Source organism: Phaethon aethereus (assembly GCF_964289735.1).
Source record: "Phaethon aethereus genome assembly, chromosome: 17".
In the NCBI taxonomy this organism is placed as follows: Eukaryota; Metazoa; Chordata; class Aves; order Phaethontiformes; family Phaethontidae; genus Phaethon; species Phaethon aethereus.
Genome location: NC_138593.1, coordinates 5,324,606 through 5,347,024, shown reverse-complemented (window position 1 = coordinate 5,347,024; position 22,419 = coordinate 5,324,606). Strand labels below are relative to the sequence as shown.

Below are 22,419 nucleotides of genomic sequence, written 5' to 3'. Positions count from 1 at the left end.
CTACCTGCTCAGCTGTTACTGCATTTCATCACTAGAAATTACTTACGATTTTTGTATTTGAGTAAAAAAATATTTATATTATGTGTGGAAGAAGAATATATTTGGTATAAAGTACTGAAATTACTTTCTGGGGGCATGGGGAGTAAAATGTACCCAGCTCCCTCTTACTGATTATTCAGCTTCCTAGTTTCAAGAGGCATCATGGAAATTACCATGGGTTAATTTTGCATTTCTGTCTCCTAGCTATTTATACTTTTAAAAAAGTCCAACGTATCATCTGCTCTGTATTGCCAGTTGAAGGTAAAAATAATTATTGGCACCAGTAGGTGGCACATTGGGAATTTCAGAAAATCATACCATCAATGGACTAATTAGTTCCAACAGAAGGAGCATGAAAAATTCTTAAAACGTATGCTAGACCTACTATGTATATGTGGCTTAAAAGTGCAGCCTAAACTTACTTTAAATTTGGTATGAGAGAATTTGCCATTTATACTTGACTTGCATCCCACCAAAAAGTAACGTAGTCTGGAACTGTACATATACCACAGGTTGTCATTTTTGTTTTATAGGTGGCTCTTTAAAAAACTGCCAAAGATGACAAGTAACTTTATGGAAGTGTCTTCACCAAATGAAAATTTAATCACATTGAGACTTTTTTTCCCCCAGTCAATTTCAAAATTAGAAGAGCATCTTCTTCTGCAATTCTATATAGATGTAACTCAGTTGATAAGGGCTCAGGAGGGTAATAATTTTGTACAAATTAATGTGTGTGATATTTGATGGGTTTTTTTGAGCCTCTTGCCTTTGTTATCTGAAGCAGCCAAAGAGAAGACAGTGGCTAATATTCTCGGTAAAATATTTAGGTTGTACTAAATGTACCCAGAGTTGACTAGAATGGAAAGATGTTACCTTTTATAACTCATTGGTCATCTGTTTTGAATAAGCTACTTAGCTCAGTGATTTGTCCTTTAGACAGCTGTCAGAACTGGGTGTTTCTACCTTAGTCCAAAGACTTGATATACTATTGAGCCTTCGCGGCAGCTATACGTCTGGCTTAAGGTTGAAACGCGCGGTGGATGATTTTGATTCGTAGCGTTTATAGTAACTACTGTTTTAGCTGTTCATATCAGGAATCAATGGGACTTCCTCCTCTGCTGTTAATAGACCTCAGCTTTCATTTGGTATAACATTATTGAAAGTTATCAAATTCACATCTAAAATTTACTTAGGCCTTCCAGGGTAGGAATTGTAAGGAGGAGTCTTTATGAATGAATGACTTCTGAATTTTTCATTAGATGCTGCATAATAACTATAAGCACATGCACGAAGTTTCTGCTATTTATCCTAACTTGTGATATCATTTGAGGTAACTGACTGGCTCCAAAATCCACTGAGAAGGTTTACTCTCCGCTGGCACTTCAGTGGTGATTGCTGCTATTGAAATGGATGACTGTTATTTCTCTGACAAAAACTGAGATTTCATGGGTTTAATATCCTATCTCATAAAGGATAATTACTATTTTCTAAACATGCCTGCTCTTGAAATGGAGATTCACATGTACATTGTATTTTAAATGTCAAGGAAAGACTCTGTTTTATTTTATTACATTTTTTATAAGTTCATTTAATTGAATCTTAAGTTTCAGTAATTAAAGTAATTTAATCTGAACATTTATAGGCATGCTGCATGAACAGCTTGTTAGGATCAATGTATACTTCGCTATTTTTTTACTCTCTCTAACCTTTTTGATAATCATAATGGTCCAGTTGGCTGCGGCTCATGTGGTGTGTTGGAAATGAGCCACAATATATTGTTCTTGGAAGTATGGCAACAGTTACTGCACATTTCTTCATAGAGGAATAATGTTTTAGCAATAAGCTTCCTTAATTTAACATTATTTAATGTGGTACAAATCACTAATTTATAACAACTTCGAGGGAGTGTCAAAGGTGAATTGACCCAAAAAGAAACCAGGTATGGTTTCATGAATTCTGAACTTTGTTCCAGAAGAAGGCTGAGAGAAAATTTCAGTAATTGCTTTCTTTTTATCTGCAGAGTTGCCAAACTTTTTCCTTAATAGCATTCATTTTTTGATTCTTTTTATTTTATCTTTGACTTAGCAGAGAAGGCAGGTACAGGCCTCCAGATGCAGAGAGATGATATAGCATTAAGCAGGGCTGAAAAGGCTGCTGGAGAGGACTCTCTAGTGTATATATAGTACAAAAAAAATCATACTTTTACCCGTTTCAATTAAGCTGTAAAACATAGCAGACTTTCTTTTTTTTTTTCCTTGACTAAGGTCTTATCACTTCACTGTATTCTCCAGGCTCCTTGAAAGCATACCAAGTGAAGCTGGTAAAGTCTTTAAGTTACTAGCCTGTATGAATGTAGCTTTCCTGCATTTCACTGGGAGCTGTTTTCTGAACAGTTTACAGTCCAGGGCTTTATTTTTAGAAATTTCTTTTTCAATTCCATTAAGTGGCCACAGCACAGGGATGTTTTCTTTTTGTGCTTTTGAAATGAGTTGTCTCCTCAAAAACTGCTAAGTGATCTCTATTGCTTACATTACAAAGAAAGTAAATTCTAGATGAAAATACATATTGAGGTTTTTAGCTGTTTTATCTGAAGTCAGCAAAGCATTGTGCAGCATAAGAAACCAGACTTAAAAACAAAAGGGGGCGGAGGGGAAAGAAAGGAAGATTATTAGCCTTTTAAAATTGTTTGACTCTCATGAAGCATGCCCGCTGCTATATGTATATAGTCTTTGTTTGCACAAAGTTCTTACAGTGGTAGGAGGAGGTTCCAGTTCTTTTTGTAAGAAAGAAATCATGCAGTAACAGCATATCAGCTCCTTCAGCGACATTACTTGGTATTTAAAGCATTGAAGCACAAAAGAAAGCAATCCTTGTACTGTGCACATCTTCCTCAGAAGTTCCATCTTTTGCTCTGGATAATTAAAAATGAAACTACATTGTCAGATGGAAGTGTAATTCAGTTTGGTTTTGCCCATGTTTTGCAGAAAAGTCTTCACTAGTTAAGCTTTGAAGGGATTGACTTTTTTTTTTTTTTCCCCTCCCCAATTCCTTCTAGGTAATATTAATGGCTGCCAATTAAATTATTATTTTTTTTTGCTGGCTGCGATCCAAGGAGCAACCCTCTTGCTTTTCCTTATTGTTTCTGTGAAATATGATCATCAAAAATCAAAGATTAATGAAGTGGCTGCCAATGGGAGGATCTGATACCTGTTAACAGAGGAGACTTTATTACAGCAGCACACAATGAAGTGGCAGTGCACCCTGAGTCTGCGAGATCTTATGTTTTCTCCAGTGAGACTCTTACTAGACTTGCATGTTACAAGAGTTCTCACCCCTGCCCCCTCTTGTGTAATGTAGGTAAGTGCCTTATGTTGGGGGGCTCATTTCTTGCACTAAGTCCTGGCAGAGGACAAACAAATCTTGGAAGTGTATTAACTCTAGGCATTCAAGTTGCTCTTTGTTAATCATGAGATGTTTACTTAACTCTTGAAAGTTGGGACACTTGCACTTGGAAATTGAGTATAACGAGTCACGTGTGGCATGGATTGTTTCTGACTGAAAAACTCTGCCTAGTGAAGAACAGTGGATCTAGAGAAACACTCAACAGTCTCAAGTCTACATTGAGGACACAGGAAAGAAGAAATTTTACAGAAACCTCAAGTAGTAGTTACAAGAATAAATTTTCAATCCTGTGAGTCATTTTTGCGGGAGAAACAGGGACAAATTAAATTGCAGATTAGCAATATATATATATATTTTGCAATATTTATATATGGAAAAAATATAATTGACCTTTCACTGGCAGTGTCTCAAGGATTTAAGTCCAAACTTGCAGTCAGGAGTATCCAATACTGAAGACTGAATTATATGTCACAGTAGCTTGTCATATAGCTGCTGTAAGTTTTGGTTCACAATGTTGTGACTGAAATGGTTTTACTTGAGAAATGTTTTTGTTTTTAAATCTGCATTAGATGTATTAGGACAATACAGAAACATACATCTTTTGACAAAGCATTGTTCAGTCTAACGCTGTTACTTCCCTAAGGAATATTCTAAATATTGGCAGAAAGAAAACTGAGATTGAATTCTCAGAAGATGAATGCACAATAAAAATTTAGAAGCCTTTCAGCCAGTTCCTTCAGTCTTGTGTCTTACTTCTAGCTAACATGCTACAGGGTTTGTACCTTTCAGCAACACATTCCTATATCGAGCAAATGGTTTTATGTTCAGCCTCTTGAATTTTAATGATTCTAACAATTGTACGTAAGATTGTGTGCAGACTGGTATGGAAGATGCAAGGAATTATGCAGAAAGAGAAGAAAAACTCAACTTTTTATTATGTGTTGAATTTTTATAGTTTCCTTTGTCTGCATTTACATTGTTAAAAAGTCCTTCTTTTGTACATGGACATCTTTTTAATGAGTTTACAAAATAAAATGAAATTCCATGCTGTGACTTTTGACCCTTTGTTTCTAGGTGAATAAAAGTATACTACAAATATTTTGTTCTTTAGCCTTTATTTCCTAAATATATAGTGAAATCCTGTTAGATTTCCAAGTGGACACTGCCATCCTATTAGTTTTGTCAGATAATATAGCAGTATGCAAGCTGTTCTGGCTTTGACAAGATAAATCAGCAGTGATGCTTCAGCTATTGCATTACTTAGTATGAATTAGAATTGGAATAACTAAAGAAAATAAGTAAGCAACATCTCATATGAGGAAAAGCTAGTTTACTTGTGTAACTTTGTTTTAAAAGCTCCATATGCTACATTTCTGGAATACCCCGTTTACAACCAGCTAGAAGGATCTAATATTAAGACGGTATAAGCTGGGTAAGTAACATACAGACGGAGACTCTCTTTTCACCAGGGGTCACATGGGAAAGACGAGGGGTAATCAGTACAAGTTACTCCTGGGGAGGATCCAGTTGGACACAATGAGACCAAACAGCCATGGGAATAATGTCCCTGGGGAAGTGGTGGGTTCCCCAACATTGGACGCTTTCAAGATTCGGGTGCACAGGGTGCTGGGCCATCTTGTCCAGACCGTGCTTTTGCCAAGAAAGGTTGGCCCAGGTGATCCTTGAGGTCCGTTCAAATGTGGTATTCTATGATACACACAGGGACCAAATAATTCCTTTCTTGAATGTATGCTGTTTTAGTCACGCACTTCCGATACGGGGTGAAGCTGTAGTGTTTCACATCTATTTTGTTACTTTCCAAAGCATATATAACCACAGGAGAGAACTGGGTTGTGCCTGCTCAGTAGTATTCTGCTAGATTTATGAAGGTTCTGCTTTTAGAAGTGTTCCTCCTTCTGAAGGGCTAGTACTATTCTCAGGACCTCCAAGAGCAGCGTTACTTCTGGTGTTAGATGTCATCAGCTTTGGGGTCTGTGTTTTTCCAGTAAGTGAATTTAATTAATAATTGCACTATTTTTTTCCCCAAGATCTAGTATTTTCAACAACATTCATAAATTTTTCCATCTGATACAGATCTGCCGATTATAGTTAAAACTGAGTTTAATGAAGAATGGAGAGTAATCTGTAGGTTACGAAAGAAACTAAGTGTCTAACAGTAACTGTGACAGTCTGTGTAGGCAAGGTTTAGTGAAACTATTATTAAAGGAAAAATATAATAAATATTATATAGGTTAGCCCATTCAATATTTAGGCAAATGTCTTTTACCGCATTGCAAGCATACAGTAAATGTCTGCATGTTTCTGTAGGGCTGTGGTGGTTCTAACACGCTTGGAGACGAGACTGAACATGCAATCAGTTGTATAATTTAATTTTTATTTGGAATGACTTGGCTGAGCTCCAGGCACAAGTAATTATGACTATTTATGAAGATTAATCTGACACTTCTCATCAAAGGCATGAGGCCTTTTTGTGACTCAAAGGCTTAACTGATTCTTCCTCCCCGTCTTATCTTTTAGTGTTTCCACTGCAGTCACAGAAATAAGACTAATCAATTAACTTTGTGACTGAGCACTGCACCTCATTAATGAAATACCTTGAAGTGTACAGTTTGAATTCAATTACATTCACTTTTTAGATTGTTCTGGTGCCATAGAAAGATCTGACAGGAGGCACCCCAGTGGATGTTTCTAAGCCTCTGACTTTCCAGGTATCTTAAATTCAAAGCACAACACTGAAAAGTACTTGTTCAACACGAGAGCAGGTATCTGATTAAAGTTCATTACTTTTACTCATAAAGAATTACAAAAAGAATAAGCGTGTACCTTAATGCCTATGCAAGCTATAATCTAACCATGTGTGAAGAATAGCTGCCTGGGATGCTGTGTTTCAGTTGAGGTTATAAAGTGGATTCAATACTCATATAATTGTGGGTATTTCAAGAGTACAGCAAGACCTGTCTTCTCATGCCTTTATGTCTGCAGTCTATACTGAATATCCCTCCTCAGAAGAGGGGAGTCTTTTTTTTTTCATTATTTATCCTGCTTATGTAAACCTCCAGAGTGAGTTTAATTACAGCAGCTGAGGCATCCATCAGGACTTCCCTAAAAGTCTGTAGTCAACTCTGTGAATTGTTTTTGTTTTCTTTGGGTGGTTTTGTTTTTTTAACAAAAGTTGCTCAGGGCTGACACTTGTCAGACAAGGTTTCAGCTTAACAATAAACCTGTATTAAAAGATGCATGAAGTTCTTAACATTTTTTTGTGTGTTTTAAATTGCTTTTTGAAAAATGTTATCCTAGCAATTTTGTTTATAGGCAGGACAAGTTATCTTAGTGCGGACGAGCCCTCTGGGGAAAGAGATTACAATGCTTTCCATTTGAACAGTCAATAGTTTGAGATGCAAATTCATCTCTGAGGGAGCAGAGAATTTGTAGACCAACACTCAGTGCTGCTGGTGGAACAATGCACATACCTGAGAGCGTGGTACCTGCCGGCCCCAGAGCAAGGATGTAACTGCAGTGAAAGAACAGAGAAGAGAACTAAAGTCAGAAGCTATTAAACGATAAGTACGTAAATAGACACTTTGCTCCAGGTAGCACTACGTTCAGAATAGCAATGAACAGCGCTTTCAGTCAGGATCGCCTAGTGACGGTTAATTAATACACGCTGGCTGTTTGCTGTTTTTTCATGTCATGTACACAAGATGGTTTAATAGTCCTTTCCATCTTGGAATTAATTTTTCCATTACAGTATTCAAAGCATAGATTTTGTTCTCCAAATCAGTGGAAAGAATAGTTGCCAAAACCTAGTTACATAGTAATTGGATCCACTTACAGCGGTTTTCAAATGAGCCTTACTACATGACTAGTAATCTCTAACCTACGGTCTGCTGGACTTAAAAGTTCAAAACGAAGGATAAAAAACATTACACTTTTACAAGCATGGAATTGGGAATTAATTACAACCCATCCCACTACCTTCATTGTGCCAGTGGCTGTGTTAATGCTTGAAAAGGAGATAGAATAACCTAGTGTGTAGAGGAATGATCAGAACAGAAAGAACTAGGCAGTTCAAGTGGCTCCTTTGTACCCTGAAGGATGAAAGCTTACTTTTCTTCCCATTCTCTGATTAATTCCATACTCCCTTATGTGTATTTTTTATTATCTTTCTTAAACGCGCTTCCGTTATCAGGACATTCTCCTGCAGTCAGTAAGTTCAAAATACATACGTAACATTCACGGCTGTTCTTTAGCGGAAGGAATGACTGTGCTCAGCTGAGCTGTGACCGCGTGTTCCGGCACCAGCCGGATACCCGCTGGGAGAACTACAGCCCGGCTGGCATGGGCCACCCTGGGCTGGCTCTGCTGCTTCCGAGCAGACGACAGGACGTGCCATCAGCTGTAGATCTAGTCCCCGCAAGCGGCAGGCACGCCGAGCCTGCAGTGCGGGCGTACCCAATACTCCTCCTCCGGTTCATAGCTACCGTACAGTATTTTACTGACACGACTTCTCATCCCTTACTATGAAGTGTTAGTCAATCATGAGATTCAGTGACGCAACAGAGTCCATAAATCACTTTCGACAGGGAACAGACCACTTTAATGAACAAGGGAAAACAAGGTAAATATTGCTTAGGCTTTTGAAGATGGAACTTCAAACAGATAACGTGCTTTCTGAACGCTGTGAAGCAGACTTGGCTCTCTCTGCACACCTAATGCTGAACATCCCAGCCGCTTCCCATCCGTCCTGTCACCTTTTCAGGAGTAGTTCCCTCTTAGCTCTGAACTCTCGGGAGGCCTTAAGGTTTTGAATCGTTCTGTCCACCGCAGCTATGGAAACTGGTTAATACCACGCATCAACACAAACTGACTACGGCATATTTTAAGTAATAATAACTGTTAACATGATCATAATGACAAGTGGCTTTACTGTCAGACAAAATGCTGTAAACTACTAGTCTGCAAACTAAACATCTGTGAAGCGCAACGTTCTGCTCAGAGTTGGGATGAGGGGACTTGAGGGAGAAGGTGCCAAGGGGTGGTGTACAGCTCCAAGTTTTAGGCAGATTGCTATGCAGACGCTGCAATAAAATGTAGGGAAGGGTTCCCATTAATTTATTTCACCTTTTAGCACTTTGTCAAAGTGATCCAGAATTAAAGCACAACTTCCTAAAGTTGTCTGGCAAATTAATAGAGTGAAATACTTAAGACGACACGTTGGCAGACTTTGAAGTGAGCTTTCCTCCTGCTCGTAGCCAGGTGGAGGAGCACAGCTGCGCTAATTCTGGAGCTAAGGAACATGAGTGAGATCCTAGTGACGCTCGTGAAGTGCAACTTCACATTTAAATTCTTGTTCTTTCCTTTGAAAGATGTCCCACACATTTGATAAGCTCTCTCAATACCTGACATGCTGCCACCTCTGGGGAGAGGGTAATGGTCAGAAAATGGAAAGCAGTCAGTCAAAGGACCACAGAAAGCAGATGCACAGACGCACAACTTCACATGCTGTCACAACAGATAGGATATTTCTTTTTCTAGCTGTACCCGTACATTTGGGGGTAGGTGCTTTTTTTCTGTCACATTGGAGAATTGTCCAAAGGCTTGGGATGACTGCAGAGTGCTGGCTTGGCTATCTTATTTGGAAGTTTAAAAAGTGAAGCTATGCTAATAAAACATTTCTAATAGTGAAGTTACTTATTGCCTTTAATTTTTTTTTTTTTATTTTATCCCAGCGTAACAGGTCGTCAGTGAAGTACTCCTCAATAGCTTGATGACGCAGGATGATTTCACAATAACAATTATACCCCAACATTGAGCGCTTGGCTGGATAAATGTCAGTGCCCTCATTCACTTCAGCAAATTACAGTATTGCTCTTCTGTTAAACACCAGTAATTTTTCTGCTTGTTTCTCAAAACATTACAGATTGATAACCTCCATACCATCTAAATACCTGTCAGCCCATTGCAAATTAAATAAAATGTGGGTGTTGGGAGGCGTCCTAAAATTTCCTAGGTTTTTAATGCAGAATTTAGTATTGCATTAGATGTCACTGACGGAAGGAAGTCAATTAACCATTACTTTACAAAAATCATTGATGATGATGGTCATTTAGTCTTGTTTCTGCTGCCTCTGTCCACCAGCTGGCACAGAAGACCTTAGCAGCACTGCAGTGCTATAACAGACGGTTTATGACTAGAGGTGTCTATGTCTCAGTTTAAGACTAAAGTTCCTGGGGCAAGAGGGAGAATGTGCCCTTCCCCTTCTCTTCCAAGTAATTAAAGAAATGGACAAGTGATCCTCTGTGGGGGCTCTGTTTTGTAGGTTTAGGTGGATCAAGACCTGAGGGATGGGACCATGTCATTCCAGTTAACTGCAGACAACGCTTTCAACTTGTACGGCATCTTGTGCAAATATGCCTGGAGATGTGTCTGTCTTGAGGCATAAAAGCCCAGAGATGACATTTCAAAAGCTTGAATTTCGGAAGGTCTGAAACCCTGCAGACCAGCTTGGATGAAATAAGCTGAATTTCATCTGTTCAGCACAGAGAAGAACCTTGAGATGCTGCAACCTGCAATTTAAGAGTTGATAAATTTCATCTCGATTCTTCTAGAAATTAATTCAAAACAACCCAAATGTTTCTACCTAAAAGTCTGAAGGACTAAAGGTAGGCTGATGATTACTGTCAAACTGCAGACATTTCAACCCAAAGGCATAACTCAGAAACACGAACCAGGTGTTCCTCTGCTTGTAAATACAGTGCAAGCACTGTAAGAGATAAATTACTCAAAAAGGCAGAAAAAAGGTGAATAAAATCAGCAGAAGCAATCCCTGCTGTAACCCAAGCTTTTACAATATCATATATAATTGAAAGGTGAGTAGCTTTAAAATTAATGAATTATTACTGCATCTTCTAATTTCTTCACTGTTTGTTGCTACATGAAAATCCTATGGCGATACTTCCACAGGGCTGCACAGCAAAAGATCCATGAATAAAAAAAACAAAGCCCATGCTTTGGTTTAGTTTAACATTGGTGCTAAGATATCTTTAGTATAGATAATATTTGGGCTTTGGTTTGGGTTTTGGGTTCCCCCCCCCCAGTTACAGTGACGTATAACCCTGCAGTGGTCATGTTACATGATTAGTTACACCTGCCTTCTCTTACTGTAGATTACACAACCCCTTGTTATGGTAATTATTAGTGTCCAGTCTGGGCTACACAGATGATAAAAATAACTTTTATTCAAATACAAAACCTTAGATTTGTAAGTTAAGTAGTGATAGGAATCATGGGCCATTGGACTACACCTCTGTTCTATCTCATCCTTCAAAGGTGAAACTATTATGAAACAAATTACTTAGGAGGTTGTTTGCATATGATGGTGCAGAAGGTCTCTGCTGTGATTTTGCAATAGATTTGAGCACCGTACTCAAATCTTAAAATCAATTCTTCTAGTGTCATTTAGAGTAATTCTTCAAGAAAGAGGTAGAGGGAGTAGTCATAGAATGAAGGACTAAATAGGACCTGGTTTGGGGGATTGTCTAACGATGGCAGATGACAGAATCACAGAATCATTAAGGTTAGAAAAGACCTTCAAGATCATCAAGTCCAACCATCAACCCAACACCACCATGCACACTAAACCACATCCTGAAGTGCCACGTCTACATGTTTTTTGAACACTTCCAGTGATGGTGACTCCACCACCTCCCTGGGCAGCCTGTTCCAATGCCTGACCACTCTCTCTGTAAAGAAATTTCCAGTCTAAACCTCCCCTGGCACTGGAGGCCATTTCCTCTCATTCTATCGCTGGTTACTTGGGAGAAGAGACCAACACCCACCTCACCACAACCCCCTTTCAGGTAGTTGTAGAGAGCGATAAGGTCTCCCCTCAGCCTCCTCTTCTCCAGGCTGAACCACCCCAGTTCCCTCAGCCGCTCCTTGTAAGACTTGTGCTCCAGACCCCTCCCCAGCTTTGTTGCCCTTCTCTGGACACGCTCCAGCACCTCAGCATCCTTCTTGTAGTGAGGGGCCCAAAACTGAACACAACATTCGAGGCGTGGCCTCACCAGTGCTGAGTAAAGGGGTGCGAGGTACAGATGCCTAGGAGCATGTCTAGAAGATTAGTCTGTCAATGGCTTTTCTATATTAACTCCTCATATTGAAACTTATTCTGTAAGGACTAACAGTTTTACCACTTTTTAACTGAATTAATTGAAACAAGAAAAGCATTCATAGTACGAAGGAGAGCTTAGACATGTTTGAGTTACCTTTGACAATTTAGTTGTCACCAGCTGAACCCTTGCTAATCATACCTAATTTTAATTTCCCAATTGTGAAGCAACGTAACTGAACGCAAACCTTTCCCTTGCACTGCAAGTACCCTTTTCTTTGTACCAAATCACATGGAGGGCAGGCTGAGAGCCCTCCTGTAACTGCTGACAAGGGCCCAACAGCAATGTAATAACTTGTTTAAGTGCTGCAATTCAATCTTGTCTCTGAACCTAAAGGGTCAACACAGCAAGTCAGCATAGACAAGCGATTACACCATAAAATAAGCAAAACTGTGAAGTTTAAAGCATTTATGCAGTGTAGAGAAGCCAAAGAGATACAAAAAGTCTAGAGAAGCACTTAAGTCCTGTTTCAACAGACTTGAATCTCGGTAGTTTAACCTTTACAAGTTTTCCCCTCTTCACTGTCTTATGGTAGCCTACACTTCAGTTTAGCGGTCTAATATCATTTACAGCTACTAAATTAGCCCAGGAACAGTGGAGGATGGTAGGTGAAGCCTGCCAGTGATGCTATTTGAGGTTTTCAAAAGTTTAATCGTTTCAAAAATTATATTGCCCACAATCCTCATAATTTCTAAATTCCAACTCATCAAATTTGATGATCTCTAATGTTATGAAATTGTTCTCCATGATACAAAACTGTCCGAACTCAAGTACTTATAAAAGCATGAAGTGCTACAGTAATTTAATATAACTGTGTGCTTTGCAAAGCACTCTCATACTGCTGCAACACTTCAGTATTTTTATAAAGATGTCAAACTGGAATATGGTCAAATAGCCTTTCGAAGTAAAAGCAGAAAACATCAAAACACACTCCACAGACGGAGAAAAGCACTTGGAGTGTCTTGAAAAAATAGTAATTTCAGCTCATTCCCAGCTTGCAGCTTTGTGAAGCCAAAGTCTGTATGTTGATGCAGTTAAAGCAAGAGATTTGTCCCTTATGGATGTAAGGCCCAGAGTTTGGGTTCTGATCCCGCAAACAAACGTTTGCTTAATTTTTTATAGTAGGGGTACCTGTGACCCCAAAGCCCAGCATGTTGTGGCTTCTTAGAGGCTGCCATCCTAATCGGCTCTTTCAATGAGCCGTGGGAAGTAGTTGCTGATGTTAGTGGGAGTTCGTGTTCATGGTCAGCATTATCTGACCAACACAGTGAACCCAGCTGAGCAGGGAAGGAAAAGCGTTCTTGAGCACTGAACAGCATAGTCTGGTATCTCCTTCTGCTGTAGTGAAAGAAAATACGACATAATCTGCAGATTCTATATTGTCCAAATTCTTACCAACCACTCGAGGCAGCAGCTGGCTGTCAATGAAGTTTATATGTTCTTGGCTATCACCAAAATACGTGGTCTTACCTACGCGCGTCCAGCCATGCAGCGTGCCTGCCTCTGAGTACGCCAGGAAAGTTCTAAGAAACTTTGCGTGATTTCTCAGCAGTTAATATATGCTGAATCCAGCAGCCTGATTTGCATGTTTCTTGGAAAAAGATGGCTAATTCAAGGTTCAAATTAATTTTGTTTAATTTCGCACGTATGAGTAAGATTTGACGGGAGCCGCCTCTAATTAAAATTGCGCTACTGCATCACTCAGCCCTACAGACTACGTAGTGCAGAAATGTGCCACGATAATATCCTCCTTCAATTTCCTCTTTAATTTTTGGTACAATAGATGTATTTTCTTCTGCCTTCTGAATAAGAGACTAATGCATCCCTAAAGTTAATAAAATGGTATAGGGTCACTTTTATTGAAAGTTAAACATCTGCTGTGTTTATTGTAGTATATTAAACAGTATTTTATTCTTCTCACTTCCCTGACCCTATTCGTGTCCCTGGCAGGCAAAGAACCCTGTTGTCTGCTTTTCATATACATTTAGGAATTTAAAACGTGCCCGTGAAATAAAATTCAGAAATGCAGAGCGGCTACAGATACAAGCGGTCAAGGACGGGAGGCGTTAACGGGCCCCCCCGGTCGCGAGTCCTCCCTTCCCCCGTTCTGTGAAAGGGCACGTGGAAATCGCTTCAGGGGACGTTGTGCCCAGCAAAGGAAGCGGAGCGGGCAGCGGTGCTGGAGGAGGGGACGCGGCCCTTGGCCGCTGCGAACAGCGCCAGCGCTCTGCCCACAGCCGGTGTCGGCAATGCTCCGCGTCGGGCAGCGGCGCTGCGGACAACGGACGTACCTTGTAAGTTTGCTGGGAGTTCGTCCCACCCCGTTTGCAGAGAGACCAGCCAAGCGCTCACCGAGAAGGGGATTCTAACGCGCGTGCCAAGCACGGTGCAGGCCTGGCAAGAGCGAGCTCTGCCAGAACGGCGTCCGGGTCACGGTGTTGGGCGAGGCAGCGCGCCGGGACGGGACGTGCCCACGCTCCGCCAGAATGACGTGGGCTCCCAAGAGATCCACAGGCCTGGGATGTTTAAAGCAAGTCTAGACTAACAGAGCACTAAGCGCAAACCTCAGACTGTTTTGAGTCGTCTCTTATACAGTTCAGGTTTACACAGCAGCTGACAGATTCTGTGTTTGAAAGGGTTTTTTCGCAGATGGGAAACTAAGGCTGCAGCCAGAACTCTTGAGTTCCCTTAAGGTACAGGGGGGCAGTTTTGGGATGAGGAAGCTATTTTGGGGTGGGGTTGTTTGTTTTGTTTTGTTTTTTTAATGTGGGAAATGAGGTAGTGTTGGAGAAATATGGCGATTTGCTTTCCCTGAGGCTTGGTTGAAATTACGGCAGTTTTGGTAATGCTTCATATCTACTGTGGGGACGCACATGGGGAGAAGGCAGATGAACGTTTTTAGTCTTTTTTCATCCAGTTCTAATGGAGGCTCGGCGCTCAGGACAGACATGAAAGAAGAACACTTCACTTTATATTAACATTTCCTTACACCCACTTAAGAGCCTGTATATGCCATCAAAAAAAACCCCCAAAACTAGAGCATCCGTGGGAAGAAAACAGAAAAGCGATGTGAGCGTAGCCGGAGCTGTGCTCATGTGCAATTTACAGAGGGGAGGAAAAGACTGGCTGAGGCATTTGCCCAGCTCTAGATATTTTCTAGGGATGTTTGCCCCTAGATGCCAGGATTTAAAACAGATTTGTTTATAGTGAGCATAGTAAAGTGACTATCTAGTGAGAGGCTGACAGTTACAATTAAGCCATCATTCCTGGCATGAGATGCAAATTAAAATAGACGGCAGGTTCAAATGGGATTAGAAAATGCCCAGTCATTCCACTACTGCTTTTTCTTAAATAAAATCAATTGAATTCTGTTCATGTATGAACCGAGATAAAGTAACACCTATTGAGGCCAACACCTTGTCATTGGGCAAGCTCGCCTTTGAACGCTGATTCTCCCGTCAGCAGTGGCGTTATTTCAGGCTCAGCCACCCAGCCCCTCAGCATCCCAGCATGGGAGGAAAATGGGTCCAAGACCCTGCCAAGGCTCTGCATGCAGCCAGCACCCCGTGGGCCTTCACCAAGGTGCAGGAGAGGTTTAACTCTCTGCCACTGATTCCCATCTGCTGAATTTGAACTCGATGTTGTGACCCAGCAGGCTGCTGCTTCAGAGCTCTTCTTGCTGTGCAGGAAAGCCAGCCCGGGCTGCCTGCAGCGGTACCCTGGCCTTCGCTTCCAGCCCGTTCTTAAGTGGCGCTGAGGGATGAAGCATTTCAGGACAGAAGAGAACTGTTGCCCTTTCCTCTATCCCTCACCTCTCTTTCAGGTCCGCCACAGTTGCTCACAATTAAAAGTTAACTCGTATTTACAGCCTTACTCAGAAATCAGCCGCTCTGCCAGTTCACCCTTTATTGCTGCGATGCCTATAGAAACAAGGCTGGCACACAGTTCAGCTACCTTTTGTGTTAAGTGGCATTGCTTCCCTCTTCCTCAGCCCTCCCATCTTTCCGTAAGCCAAGTGCATGTCTAGAGAGAAATAAAAGACAGTTCAGTTCAGGATTTCTGTTTGTTCAGTGCTTAGCAGGTTCCTGACTCGCCTGTTAGCGATCTCCTCAAAACAATATCGCTGATGGAAGAGTCTCAAGCCTGAGACTGCATCTGAGACTGACCAAACCTACTACTTTATTTGCATTTTGTCTTGTTTCCAGTTTAGCAGAATCCTACGTGCTTGAGTAACAGCAAGTGGCCTCGCCTCCCCGTACCAGTGTGGTACAATTGCATAAAAGCTCGTGCTTAGTGTAAGCTGAATATTTCCTTTCTTCTCCCACCAAATCCCACTGCAGAACGGCCTCAGTATGCCACGTGTGTCTTGCAACTTCTCCATGATGAACGATTGCCCAGTTCGCCGCTCACCTCGACTGTAATTCAGAAAGTAACTATTTTCTCACTGCCTCCGTCTCGGTGTCCTTGAAGGGTTGCACAGCAGCCATAGTGTGACTTTCAACAACATCCGGTTCTGTACTTAGTATCAGAAGGCCTTTGTTCAGCCCAACTTTTTGTTCCTTCCTACCGTTACTCTTGCTATCACCATGGAACTATGCCTGTAACTACGGCAATTTGTGACTTCGTGTTATTAGGGTGGATTGTGGAAGTCATGCCACAACACATCAAGAGGTTTGCCTGTCAAGGCATGAAAACACAAGCTGTGCGGAGCCTGGCAGAGGGGCCCTCGCACTGCAGCATCATCTAGAGGCCACCGCTACGCTTAGGGGGAGCAGGAGGATGGGGAAGACCTCAATTTGATACCTGACGTTACTTTTTCAAGGTCAAATAACAAGTCCGTGGCAATTATCTGTGCCTCAGCTTCCCCCATTTGTATAATGAGTGTAATGATTCTGATTTATCTGACAGGGGCATTTTGAGGCTCTCCATTAATGTGTTAATGCACCTTGAGAGTCTTTGTTTTAAGGGATTAAACTAAGAATTAGAATAGAATCAACATCTTGTCAGATTCAAGACTTCTTCATGTAAACTGTAATCACAGGCTTAGGTAATTATTGTTTTTCTTTTCCAAGCGTGGCAAAATAAGAGACAAATAAATAATTAGCATAGCCACATGTAAAGTTCTTCTGGCAATTAAAGCTTTTTCATACCCCTGTTGGAAACCGAAGCCTAAGCATGGACTGCAGCACCTCACCAGCCACCGAAACCACTTCTACGCTCTCTTCTCATCCAGAACTAGAGTAGAAAAGTCTCTGCACTCTCCAGTCCACAGCTTACAACTGCATATTACACCACACACGTTACGTACACTCAGTCCCACCAGTTGTGTTATCAGATGTGTCTCAGCCGTGAGAATTTCAACCTTCAGCTGCAAAGAGGCAAGACAGAGTATCTAGTACTGGAGTATTCAGCAGATGAGAAATAGGAATAAGGCCATGGCGTGGCAACACACATGACTTTTTAGAATTTCCACACCAAACCACCAAGTCCAGAGCACACATGCTCTGAATAACTTTGTTTGTGACAGGGAACCCAGTCCAAAGCCCTCCATGTAGCCCACACGTCAATGGTGCTTGGCCAGATTTGGTAAGGTGAAAAGCTTCCCCTCCGTGAACAAACGTCAAAGTCTAGCCTGGTGTCATCTCCGCCTGATACTCAGCATACTTCCCCCCCGGCGAAGTGCACATTCACATTACCTTTCTGGTGCCGCTTCAGTACACCCTGGGTGATGATCTGCGCTTGTGTCATTCCTCCCAGCCAAACACCAAGCCTACTACCACTATCGCGCTCTGACGAGCCAGCCACCAGGGAGAGACCGCGACTGCCGTCCTGCTCACACTTAGCACTCGCCCTCCTGGCCCGTTAACCGCCTTTCGAGTGTCCGTGGATCCAGCCCCAAGCACTTAACTGGGCCAGGTGAGCCCACCCTCTCCTGGTGGCAGCGATGGGGTGTCTGCTGGCTTTTGCAGGGAACCCTGAACTGTATTTTAGATGCTTCAGGTTCTCTAGAAAATCACCTATAGGACATCTTCTGGTTTTGTTTGTTTGTTTGTGGCAGGGATTTCTTTGGACTTCAATGCTGCATGCCATGAACACCTCTCATTTAAACACTTGGGGGAACAGCACCCCACTTGTAGGTGGCCAGAATGGATCAACTGCCATAAGAAGAGAAGTGGTGTCTTCGGGGGCCTCCTGAACTGCTCCCGAGCAGTTCAATCCTTCTCTTTTTGCCTTCTTTCAGTGATAAGGAAGGAATCAAGCTTTCCCTTAACAGTCATACTTAAATTACAGACTTGCACCAATTACGCTATCCTACCTCTTCCATTTGCTATTCCATTCCCAGGGCCAAAACACGGCTTTCTGCGCGGCTGCACCATTCAACGAGCAAAGGCAGCTTCTACTCCCAGGAGAAGTCTTTCCAGACTTCATGAAATTCAAGGAGAGGAAAAAAAAAAAAAAAAAAGAGTAAGAGGCACTGCTATCGGTCCACTATCTGTGTATTAGGAAGCATTTGAAGGAAATATGTTCTCCCTCCCCCCAGTTGTTTCCACCTAAACTCTTCACTAACATCATCATGAAATTTTCCAGCTGGGAAATCAAACTTCATTCGCCCCCAGGGCAGCTCAGGTGATAACTGCTTAGCCACCAGCAAATTATATTATACCAAGAGGTATTCTCCTTTTGTTTTCCATCAAACTGATTTTCCAGCTCTACTCTGTATCAGTTGATGCATTTGCTTCTCTATTTCTTGCTTGTCAGCTATCCTATGCTGTGCTTTGTGTGAAGGTGTGAGAAGCGTGAAGCAAAGCCGAGTGCTGCCGTCACCTGAAGGGACACAGACAAGGCAAAAACTCTAAGACATGAAAATGCATGTGTTAAAATATTAAAAATCATCTGGGCTTTGGGTGTGCTTTCAGAGTTTATGGTCATCTAGAGGCAACGATGCATTAAATTGGAAGGCTATTTTATTGAATAATATTGGAAAGGTTGTTTGCCACTGGTGGAGCTCAATAGTCCCATGGCCTTTTTTTTTTTTTTTTTTTTTTTGCAAACAACCTTTCCAATATGGTTGTTCAGCCAATTCATTGACTCCCAGGATCCCGGAATTTTTAACTGATCCAATGCATACAAGTGAGGAGAGAAATGAATGCTTTTCCCCCAGTTAAAATAAAGCCTAAGTCCACTTGCGCCATTCATAGCTGTGACACCGCAATCACAGGTTGTATCGCAAGTAAAACAAAGACAAGCAGCCTGAGCAGGGATGCTTGTGTAAATCTGGGGGTCACAGGATCCCATTTTGCTCCTTCCAAGAAACCTGGGTGGGCACGTTCCTGTCTCTGGCAATTATCCCCCAGGGAACAGAGACAGACCTTCTGAAGGGGAGGCCTAAACTGCTATCTTTTGCAAAGAAATTAATTTAAACATTCAAAAGGATCAGCCTACACTCCTCCTAACATGAGATCAGATCTTTTTGCATTTCATCCTACCTATCACAGCTTTGTCTGTGCTAAGAGGGACAAGGCTCGAGAGCAGACGTGAAGATACGAGCATGGGGTACCTAAGATGGCGAGGAAACCCACATATTAGCAGAGTACCACCATGTACTAGCAGGGAACAGGGCTCGGTTGGGCAGTTTGGCAAGACTCAGCTCCACCCCAACCCCACCACCAGCTTCAAGCCTAAGATTGGGAATAAAGGGTCCTGTTGTGCTTGACCTTGTACAAGCACATAACCTAATCGGTCGCTTTTCATCCAGACAGGCATGTCAGACAGCACATACCGTATCTACATCCCATGTGAAGAACCCGAGGGGGTAAATAATTTGCCCAGATCACCTAGAAAGCTTGGAGGAAGATGGGCAATTCAAGTCAGCTCTTCCTAGACCTCTGCTTAGTGCTCCCTGCCCTTCCTCTTCCCCCCACACATCCCCAGGCCTATGCCTGGGGACTCCTTAACTCTGAACATACCTCTTGGGGCTCATCCCCCCCGGCTAAAGGAGGGGCAGGTTACTCACAGGACTGCTGGCTGCTCTGCCATCTATTTGCTTTATTATCTCCGAGGAGCTAAAAGCCTCCCAGAGCCGGGATTTTTCAAAACACATCATTTTCATAGTGATTGTTTTAAACAAAGGTAAAAGCCTCACCAGGGAGCATCCCTGAATGCAGAGGACAAACAGCGGGCCTGCTCTTCCCGCTCTGTGTGTAAGCGTCACTCAGGCTGCTGTTTTCTTCTTGGTACTGTCCAAACATTGAACGCGCTCAAGTGCCACTAAAATAACATCCAGAGCTTGTGCAATCACTTCAGGCTGTGGAAGCTCTCTGGCAGAATAAATATTTTGCTGGAGCGCTGCTTTAAAAAAACAACCAACAAAACCAGAACACTTTGAGAAGAACGTTACTGTCCCACAGTCAGTTTTAAAGCGGGACTTGAAGACACGAAGCGTGGGCTGGCCTACAAATGATCCTCAGTAGGATGAAGGAAAGGGGGGGAGCAAGCGAGGAAGCCCACAGCACTGCAGCTTGGTACCTCACAGCGGCCGAGCAGCCTGCGCTGGGGCAGGGCACTCCCAGGGAGAGCTACATGCGAGTAGCTGGTTCCCTGGCAGGGATGGGGCCAGGATGGAGGAGTCCCCCGGAAGGGCAGGGTGTTGTACAGACTGTGCTCATGTGCAGTCCTGGGAGGAGTCCAGACTGGAGGGAGCACCGAAACCAGATGCCCCCTCCAGGGGCTGCAGTCCTGTGCCCACTCCGTGTCCAGCACCATGTGCCCAGTCTCCAGGCAGGGCTGATTTCAGAGGCCAGAGCGAACCCAAAAGGCTGCAGGTTTCCAGAAACAAGTAACTTCTGAGGTAATGGGCAGGGCTAGTGCCATCAAGACCACACAAGCAACTTTTTCCCTGGTACCGGAGCAAATCTGATGCACAATGTCCTAGGCTGCTGCATCTTTCAGAATACTTTTGTTAACTAAAAAATTAGTTTTGAGGAAAACTTTAAAGCAAAGCATGAAATTCTGATGCTCCTGAGGCTACGGCTAGAGTCCTTTCCTCTGATGTAACGAGCAGTAGAAGAGGCGAAGTGACATGGATAATGACGAACAGGAAGATAAGTAATAAGGAACAGGAAAGTGAATGAGGGAAATAACTCTTCCATTGTTAGAACAGTGCTAGTGGCAGCTTTATAGCAACTTATCATTTCTGTTTAAAGCCTGGTTTGGGGGCTATAATCTCTCAGCTGTTTTCTGTACCATCTGGCTGAAATTTAGCATAAAATTTGTTCTCTCAGAGGTAAAGGAATTCTTTTCCCTTTATCAAAATTGCATTATTTGCGCAAGGAAACCAAGACACAGAGACCCGCGTTCAGGAGTGTTTTGACCAGCTAAGGGTAATCTTCTCTTTAAAAATAGTTTGTTGAGATAATCTGGTAACGGGAATGATGTCCAATTCTTCTGCGATGTTTTTCAACGTTGTCTGTATATGCTCCGAGAGTCCCGTGTGTGAAGCCTCAAAGCTAGACGCGCTGAAACAGCCCCCCAGGAAACCGCCGGGACAGTGCCGTACCCAGGAGGGCTCCCTCCCGTTTCCCCCGAGCCGCTTGCCGGGGCTCACACGCAAAAGCCCCACGGTCAAGCCCGGGTCTGGCCACTGCGGGAGAACGCAGCACAACCAGGGCTCGGGGAGCTTCTGGAGAGATGCGTGCCACGGGCACCTCTGTGCAGGTCCAACCACCCAAAGCTCCCGAGGCCGCGCGCAGCCTGGAGCCGCACGCGCTGCCCGTTCCTGCCTTCCAGCTTCAGCTTTGCCCCGAGGTTGCCGTGCGTCCCTCTCACGCTACTACACTTGCTGCGCGGACTTCGGTCAAGAACTCGGAGATGCCCTAGAGAGAGAGCTTTGCTCCACTGCTGCCACACGCTGCTCCGCAGGCCAAGAGTGGATGACATAGTCAAACGTCGCTTCTTGCTCCATTTCCAGACCACCACAGCCGGGAGACCGTGCACGCCCTGGAGGGAGCACAGGCTGGTTGCGAGCAGCTCTGGGACACGACTCTCGGGAGTCAGTGGCTTCTCACATGCTATTTCCCATCTGTTAACCTGAGTAAGGGCTTCTTCCAGCCCTGGCCGACTAACAGGGGCAGGAGTTACCATCTACCCATTTCCCCCACCAAGCACAATAGCTCCTGTCTCACTTGCTACAGCTCCATTTCCATGTTTCAAAGCTGAACGTTTATTTTTCCCTTAAACCCTAGACAGCTACTTTCTAGTTCATTTTACACAAACCTGATTATTTCCCTGCTCTGTGCTGCTTCACCCCACTATTGTTTTCAGCCATCCTCTGAGTTAAAGGTGTAGAGCTTTATCTGCTGAAAGAAGTCTCTGTTTTCCAGTCTGGACTTCAATTATGCAGCAAGTAACACAGCTCAGTGGAGGAAGGTTGTTGGAATAATTTGTATCTTTTATACAAACTGATAATAAAAATTTAGCTCCTTGATGTATTTTTCTCCCTTAAACTGTAGTTATGTTTCCTTGAATGGATAAATGCAAGATAAATTAAATTACAGCATAATTTCTCCCAGGATGAATAACCTTTAAATCAGCTCTGATCTCAAAACACATTAAGAGATAACATACTGTCCATTACATTGTTGAAATTGGGGCTATGGCAGTGCCTAGAGTTGTCAGTATGAATATCAAATTATTTATGTTCCTCTTTGCATCCTTGAATACCAAATAAGCTCAGGAACACTGACAGCAAGAAGCCCCATTTAAACACTGATTTTTAGCGGAGGCAAGA

The 22,419-nt window shown here is 42.7% G+C and overlaps 1 protein-coding gene across 1 annotated transcript in view; it reads left to right on the top strand.

Moving 5' to 3' along the window:
• Positions 1 to 3,744, top strand: part of SLC15A4 (solute carrier family 15 member 4) — a 28,343-nt gene extending 24,599 nt beyond the window's left edge. The window contains exon 8 of the mRNA XM_082007692.1: positions 3,095 to 3,744. Coding sequence (XP_081863818.1) covers positions 3,095 to 3,243 — 149 coding nt within the window. The 3' untranslated portion in view covers positions 3,244 to 3,744. The remainder of the gene's footprint in view (positions 1 to 3,094) is intronic.
• The last annotated feature ends 18,675 nt before the right edge of the window (positions 3,745 to 22,419 follow it).